Raw genomic sequence first — 8,663 nt, forward strand, 5'->3', positions numbered from 1 at the left:
AACGAGGAACCTAATGAAAAAAATCCAGCAATTGGTGAGATTACCCTTTCTTACAATGACCTGAGAGATGAAAGAAGATAGTTTTCTTTTCATATTAGGGTAAATGAAAAGAAAATCCATTAGGTTCTTGACTCACGATGTTAGGGAATCTATAAACCTTGTGACAACTGCAACGTCTCTTGTTAGTTAGATTATGTTCCACTCTCCCCCAAGCTGTGTGACAATACCAAGACTCAGGGAGCTCTGGTGGCCTCATGGACAAAGAGTTGCACTATTGACCCAAACTCTGAGCAAGAAAGTTGGGCAATCTCCTCGTGTGCTATTTGTAGTTGTTGTGTACTTTAGAGCCAGAACCAACACATAGCTGACCTTCCAGTGGGTTTTCAGAGGCAGTTGGTTTATTGCATGGGAGGAGATTGCGCATCCTTCTCCTTTGGAGAAGCTGGTGGCCTCGAACCATGGACCTTCAGGACTGCAGCACAGCTTCTTGCCACAAGGCTGCCAGAGCTCCCTACAGCCTCTGAAAACCCTCTGGAAGGTCAACTATGAGTTGGTTGTGACTCCACAGCAATGAGTTGTTTTAGTAGGCCAAAAGTCAAGTGGGACTAGTTTTACTTGGGAAATGTAATCTAATTATTCAATACCTTATAGTTTCATATAATTTGGTAAGGTCTTTTCCAATGAGTTTTGAGGGCAGCATGTATAATGTTTTCAGAATGCTCAGTATCATGGTTTGGATTGTGTTCTACCAAAATATGTGTCAATTCAGTTAGGCCACGGTCTTCAGTATTATGTTGACTGGACTTTGGCTCACAGTGAATCTGTGTACAACAGATCAAAACCTGGCCAATCCTGCACTATTCTTATCATCTTCCCTGTACTTTAAGTCTGTGGTTGCAGTCACTGTGACATTCTAAACAGTTGAGGGTTTTCTCATGTTCAAGTGCACCGACCCAAGTATTCTCTGCTTCATATGCATGTGAGAGTTGGACAACGAATAGAGAAAGTCAGTGAAGAATTAATGTCTTTTTTTCTATAATTATATTTTATTAATTTTCATAAACATTTACAGAGATTTTGGGTTTCCATTCATTCATTGTTGCACTAGAATTAATGCCTTTGAATTGTGATGTTGGAGAAGAATATTGAACATGCCACACACCACCAAAAGAAAAAACAAACCTGTCAGGGAGAAAGTGCCTTTAGAATATTCCTTAGGCAAGGATGGTGAGACTTCTCACACATTTTATGCATGTTATCATCAGGGACCAGTACTTGGAGAATGACATCATGCTTGTAAAAGGACAGGGCCAGTGAAGGAGAGGAGACTCTCAAAGAGATGGATTGACACAGCAACTGCAGCAATGAGCCTCAGCTCAGCAGAGATTGTGAAGATGGGCAGGATCAACTCCATCAATCAGGCTTTCCTCTGTTGTAAATAAGGTTGCTCTCTGTGAGTTGGAGTTGACACAGCAGTATCTAACAATATCACTAAATATATTCTTGTTTATATGAATCTGTTGGATCACGGATTGTTAAAACAAAATCACTTGTCTTGAGCATAACAGACACTTTCAAATAATAATTTTATATGGAAAAATAGACACAAATAACACTCACTTGAGACAGAAAACTAGCTCATTTATTTTAATAAACTAAAGAAAAACAGGCAGAGAAGTTAAGCCTCATGGCCTCTATACCTCTTCTACATTTTTCTCCCTACATTTCTCATGTAATACAATTTCAACATTTCTCATCTAATACAATTAAGGCTACCCTTGTGACCTTCCAACGTCTGATGGAATTGCTTCCAACAAAGTTGCATTGGGGAGATTAACTCACTGAATTACATTCCAAATGGTATCTCTATGAGGAAACATGCATTAACTGAGGATGGTAGCTGTCTCAGGAGAATATGGTGTGGTTTTTGAAGGAGAAGTTGACTTGGGTTTTATATATAGTGGTGCATCTGGAAATAGAAAAGTAACATAGTCCTTCATGGTGGGAAGTGCAAAAGGATCCAAAGTTGCTGATTCTTCTATCTCAACATTATCAATTGGCTGCCCTGAAGTGAATATTTGTTCCTTCAAGGGAATGCAGCATGTTTGCTTGTTCTTGCAAAAAAGCTTGTATCTCTCATCTCAGCGACATTTTTTTCTACAGTGTCCTACGTCATTCTTCCAGCATCTTTGGACTTCCCAGCCAGCTGTGGGGAACAAACAAGCAGATCACTTGTTAACTCTAGAGACTCTAGTAACTCATTTTATTAATGAAAAAGTTGGCAGCTACTATCTTTCTGGAAAAGATTGAGGTTGTCAACAATTTCATCTTACTTAGATCCACAAGCAACACCCATGGTAACAGCAGTCAGGAAATCAAAAGACATGTTGCATTGGGAAAATCTGCTGTTGAAGGATCTCTACAAAAGGCTTAAGAACAAATGATGTCAGTTGAAGGACTAGGGTAGGCCTCCTCCAAGCCTTGGTCTTTTCAATTACTTCCTATGCACCTGAAAGCTGGATAATGAATAACGATGACGGAAGAATTGATGCCTTTGAACTGAGGTGTTGAAGAAGAGTATTGAATATCTTACGGACAGCCAGAAGGACAAACATGCCTATCTTGGAGGAAGTGCAACCAGAGTACTCCTTATCGGCAAGGATTATGACATTTTGTCTCACATACTCTGGGTATGTTGTCAGTGCTTGGGAAGGACCTGAGGGTGGGGAAAGTGGAGGGTCAAAGAAAGAGAAAGGAAGACTTTCAGCATGATAGCTGGACACAGTGCTGTAGCGATGGTCTTGTGCACATCAGAGAGGGTGGGGATTGCACGGGATAAAGCAAAGTTCCCATCTGTTGTTCACAGAGTCTCTAGGAATTATAGTTTACTCCATGGCACCTAACCACAAACAATGACAACAACTATAACTTATCTAAAGTCGCTGAAACAGGAAAAATGGCAAATAAAAAGTGAAACTGCTTGGGGATGATTAGCATAGTACGAAAAGGAAAAGGAAGACACAGGAGGTACCTGAGAAATACAGTCTCAGTGAGGAAAGATGAACAGAAATGGGTAGGTGGAAGGGACCACATTCATGATTATAAAAAGATTTTGCAGAAATATCATCGGTCATGCATGAAAATGAACCTAAAAGTCAATTGTTTGGACCCACCCGGGAGTGTAATGAAAGAAAAGTCTGATGAATTGCTTCTGTCAAGATTGCAACCAAGAACTCTGTAACAGTTGGATCAACAGTAGTTCACATAGACTCAGTGACAATATAGACTTAATTAATTTTGTCATTAATGATTCTTCCCACAGAGTAGTTAAAAATGGAAGAAAGAACACGGTTCAGGGGTAAACAAATAAGTGAGCTCAAATAATTGCCTTGTGACTCATCCTATCTAGTGTTGCTGTAACAGAAATACCCAAGCGGATAGCTTCAGTAGAATTTCTTTTTTTACTCTGAGAAATGTATTATCCCACAGGTTAGCAGGCTAGAAATTAATAGGCACAGGGCCGGGCAGAATTGCTGGGTGACAGATGGCTTCACTTGCACACTCTTTCTATCTATGTATAAAGGGAAAAGAAAAAAGACTACTCAAGACATTGTGTCATCCCAGAGATGCACGGTTTGAATCCACCAGATGCTCTGCCGGGGAAGGAGGGACAATCTCTTCCTGTACCAGTCAGATCTGATTTGATGGTACACTCACACAAAAATAATAATTTAAATAATCTTTAATTATTTGTTCATTATGTAGATTATTTAACTAACGTAAAGAGATATAACCACCTCACCCTTTTCCTAGCATCAAGGCATGCATTATTGCCCTTGTCCTGCCTCTGGAGACATGTACAATTCTGCATGAACACAATGAATCACTCTAGAATGCCCATCCTTCATCGTTTTATCCATAACTTGTTATGATCCACACAGCTGAATGCCGTTACGCAGTCAAGAGTCAATAAAACATGAGTAAACATTCTTCTGATAGTGTTTCTTTTGACAAAATCCAGCTGATACCCATCATTTGATATCTTCTTCTAAATTGAGTTTGAACCTCTAGCAACTCTCAGTTAATATGTGCCTGATGTAATTTTGGTGTGATCTTTGGTAAACTTCTGCCTCGTGATGTTAATGAAAGGGCATATAAGTTGAAATGTATTGTAAAGATTTTAATTATTCATAAATTAATATATCTTTAATGTTATTTCTGTTTAAATATTAGAAAGATTTCTCATCAATATAGACATAAATATTTTAAATTTGTAAAGAAATTATAAAACAATTATAGTAGCTAAAATAATTGAGACAAGTAAAAGTAAAGTGGTACTAAATAATTTACTCAATTTAAAGACTTAATACCTAACTCTAGTAAACAAGACTATGTAGTACTAGTGGAAGGATTAAAACATAGAAGAATAAACAGTCTTCCAAGCAACCTTAAAAATCTACCATCAGGGGAGGATAAAATAGATTAATGGGATCTTCTAAGAATCAAATCCCTATGTTGTTGTTGTTGAGTACCTCCAAGCCCTCGACGCTCACGTGCATGACTTTCGTCCTTTCTCCAGGTTCATAGGGTTTCTGGAGGCAAGCTATTTACAGAAGTGGATGCCACTCCAGCTTCCACGATTGTTTCAACTGGGGAGCGCCACCAAATGCTGTCCACCATGGGTAACCATTATTGCATTTGACACACCAGTGTCACAATGTTCAGCTTCACAGTTACCACAAGTTACCTCTGTACAGCAAGTGGACACACTGGTGCTATATGACCTAGAAGACTGTTTGTATAAAAACAAAGAAAAACAGTCCTGAGGGTTGCGGATTAGAGTCACCCACCTTTGGCTTGGTAGCATCGCTTTCAGTCCACAAGGCTAACTGGTCTCTCTCTCTGTTGTTAAAGTGTCGTTGAGTCGTAGGCGACTCATAGCGGCCCTATGAACAAAAGTCCTCGACATGTAAATACCTATATACATCCAAAAACTTCTCCAATGGCGTAACAAGGAAAGCCAAAGACTGAAAAAAAAAATTTGGTAATGTCATGTCAGATAAGGGACTTATATCCAGAATTTATGAAATACTTGAGCACCACAACAAGATAAAGGTAAATAACCCAAATGAAAAATGGTCACAGAATATGAACAGGCACCAAACAAGACATACAGATGGCAAACAAACACATGAAGAAATGTTCAAAATCCCTAGCTCTAGGAGAGAGGTAAATCAAAACAACTATGAGATATCATCTCACTTCAGTAAGAATAGCAACATATAACAGAATAGCAACCAACAAATGTTGGCAAGGTTGTGGAGAAACTGGAACCCTTATTACTGCTGGTGGGAGCGTAAAATGGTGCACCCACTACGGAAGGCAGCAGTATGGTGCTTTCTCAAAAAGTTGCAAATAGAGATACTAGTTGAGCCAGCAATTCCACTACTGGTAATATACCCCAAAGAAACCATAACCACCACCCAAGCAGGTATATGCATACCGATGTTTATCGTGGCTTTGTTCATAATAGAAAAGAGTTGGAAACAACCTAAGTGTCCATCAACCAACGAATGGATAGAGAAGCTGCGTTATATTCACACAATGGAATACTATGCTGCATTGAAAAATGAGGAACTCATGAAATACTATAAAAAATGGGTGACCTTGGAGGACCTTATGCTGAGTGAAATATCTCAGTCACAAAAGGGCAAATCCTGCATATTACTATTTTGTAAAACAGAACTGACAGTGGGGCTGGGGGGTAGACTGAGTAAAATGGGAAAATGATGTACACTGCATTGAAACAAATGAGGGATATAACTGTTTAAAAGGGATATGTGATTAGGTATTGTCATGACTGGAGTCCAGAACGAAGGCTGCACAGTGGAGTGGACCTGGGGGGAGGGATTGTAAAAAATGAAAGCATTTTTCTTTTACTTTTCAAAGAGCAGAGTGAACTGCCATGTGCAGGGAGGTTGCACGGGGAGAAAAGTACAATGAATGAATGGAAATACAAAGTCTCTGTAAATTTTCATGAAAGTGGCTTAGGGGTAAGGAGTTCAAAACCACCAACTGCTCAATCTCCACACCCCCATTGCACCCCCTTTTCATGCAATTTGTTGTTGTTGTTATGCGACATCGAGTTGAGTGTAGCACACAGTGACCCTAGGAACAACAGACTTGAGACCTGCCCTATCTGTGCCACCGTCACCATCTCCCACACACTTGAGCACATTGCTACAGTCACTGTGTCAATCCATCTTGTTGAAGGTCTTCCTCTCTTACGCTGACTCTTCACATTTTCAAGCATGATGTCCTCCAAGGACTGGCTCTTCTAACAACATGTCCAAAGTATGTGAGATGAGGATTCACCATCCTTGCTTCCAAGGAGCACTCGGTTACACTTTCTCCAAGACAGATGTCCGTTCTCTTGACAATCCACGGAATATTCAGCACTCTTCTCCAACACCATAACTCAAAGGCAGAGATTCATCAGTCATCCTTAGTCATTGTCCAGATGCATAGCAAGCAATTGAGAAGGTCATGGCTTGGATCAGGCTCACCTTAGTCTTTAAGCTGACCTTGTTGCTCTTTTGCATACTAGATAGGTCTCTAACAGCTGATTTTTCCCAATGCAACGTGTCTTTAGATTCCTTGACTGCTGATACCATTTATTGAGGATCCAAGCAAGATGAAATCGTTGACAACTTCAATATTTTTCTCCATCTATCACAACACTGTTTATTGGTCTAGAGATGAAGACTTGTTTTCTTAAGGTTGAGTTGTAATCCATACTGAAGACTATTGTCCTTGATCTTCTGCAGCAAATGCTTCAAGCCCTCCTACTTTTCAACAAGCAAAGTTCTGCTATTTGGTGCCTCTGAAAATCTGCTGGAGGAGCACCTATGAGTCAGTTCCAACTCTGAATTACATACCACACAACATCAGGGGTCTTAAAGAGCCCTGGTAACATGGTTTGTAATGAATTGTGCTGCTAACCCTAAGGTCGTTAGTTTGAATGCAACAGTCACTGCAGGAGAAATATGGCATCTCTGTCCATCAAGATTGTAGCCTCAGAAACCCAATGGAGGGTAGCTATGAGCTGAAGGGCTATAGGGTTTATCAAGGATTAGTGAGAAGTTGATGAGGTCTTGTACATCAAGTACTTAGTATTATTGTTGACAGTGAAGTTGGTTAGATGGTTCTCTTGTTCACTGTTGTTCTGGAAAAGGTCATTCCCAGATCCCAAAGACAAAACAGATGTCCTGAGCCCCACCTAGGCTGCTAACAGTTGTCCTTAATGTTGTTAATTTGGTGGGGTGCAGGAGAGCTGAGAGGTTGAACTTGAAAAGACACTTAGTCCAGAAACATCATGGTAAACATTAAGATGGAGAGAAGGATGAGAGACATGTGAAAACATAGGTGAGGGGGTTGAATGATCCAAGGAGAGCAGGAGGAAGGACTTCCTGGGTGGTGGGTTCATTCTCTCCACAGCACCCACACCTGTGTAAGATTTGCATCTCCAACGCTAAAGCCTCCACCTCCACAGAGACTGTCTCCAGCAGTGCTCTGAACTGGGTGATTGGCTCACACTGTTGTCCTATGGGCTGGTGTTCTGGTTAGTGTAACATTGTGCCCTGTCTGATTTGTTATCTCTGACTCAGCCCTGCTTAAGATCAACAATAGCAAGAGAGCAGAGCCACTTTCTCTGTCTTTCAACATGCCACCAGCCTGTTCCTCACCACTTTTAGGAGACCTTAAAATCCTGTTCCTGATTTTGTCTGTCATGGTGGTCCTGGCTCAGACTTTTTCAGGTAACCAGAAATGTAGAGAGGAGGGACAAGGGAGCAAAAATGAAGGAGGCTCTGTTTTCAGTATTACTAGGAACTGAGCGTGCCTGGGAGTGAGAGTAGCACAGTGATGGCTTAAATCTGGGGAAAAGTCTTCTCACCTTCAGAGTAAGGGCAAAATATTACCACAGTCATGATGGTGCTTCTTCTTAGAGAGTCTAGGGAATAGCAGTTAAGGCTGATGCCTTGTACGGAGTTCCTTCCAGGGACAGAAACAACTGCAGCATCTCTTGTGTCCTTTATCCCACCCGTCAGCACGACTGTATTTCAGTCATCTCTCACTTCCTTCCCACTTCTTGTTTATATCACTTCTGTGGGAAGCAGTCTAGTATTTCACCTCCCTGTTGTTATTAGGCTCTGGATCCTCTCTTTGAGAAATCAGAGGAAGCATCTTTCTCTTGCATTAGAAAATAGAGTCAAAAAAAAGAAAATAGAGTCAACAGTTTGCAGATGGTGTTCAGGTATGGGGAGAAATAGGTCCAGGGTTTAGAACTGGGCCAAGGCAGATGATTGGTTCTTTCATAAAAAAACAACACTCTTTAGTGTTAGGTACCAACTAGCTTTCTCATGGAAATATTTTCGTTTGAGATATCTAGAATGTTTTAAAGTTTATTATGTTTTTTTCATCCCATGATTTCTTTTTCAGAGCTATTGTTATTGCTATTGCTATTGCTATTGCAAGACATCTGCATTGGGCCCTCATTTATCAAGCTAAAAGTCCTTGCCAAATATTCAATTGTCATTCTAGGAGCAAGAAGGGAATTCTTGGTGAATTTTAAGAAGGTTTCAACATGCACTAACAGTAGCTGG

The 8,663-nt window shown here is 40.4% G+C and overlaps 1 protein-coding gene across 1 annotated transcript; it reads right to left on the reverse strand.

Moving 5' to 3' along the window:
* Window positions 1-1,883: 1,883 nt before the first annotated feature.
* DEFB125 (defensin, beta 125) lies at window positions 1,884-7,988 on the reverse strand. The gene is given in 2 exon segments (XM_006903581.1): window positions 1,884-2,206; window positions 7,955-7,988. Coding segments are annotated over 2 exon segments (357 nt in total).
* Window positions 7,989-8,663: the final 675 nt, after the last annotated feature.

This window comes from Elephantulus edwardii, unplaced genomic scaffold, assembly GCF_000299155.1.
Source record: "Elephantulus edwardii isolate Elephantulus edwardi_28Jun2011 unplaced genomic scaffold, EleEdw1.0 scaffold00015, whole genome shotgun sequence".
Taxonomy (NCBI): domain Eukaryota; kingdom Metazoa; phylum Chordata; class Mammalia; order Macroscelidea; family Macroscelididae; genus Elephantulus; species Elephantulus edwardii.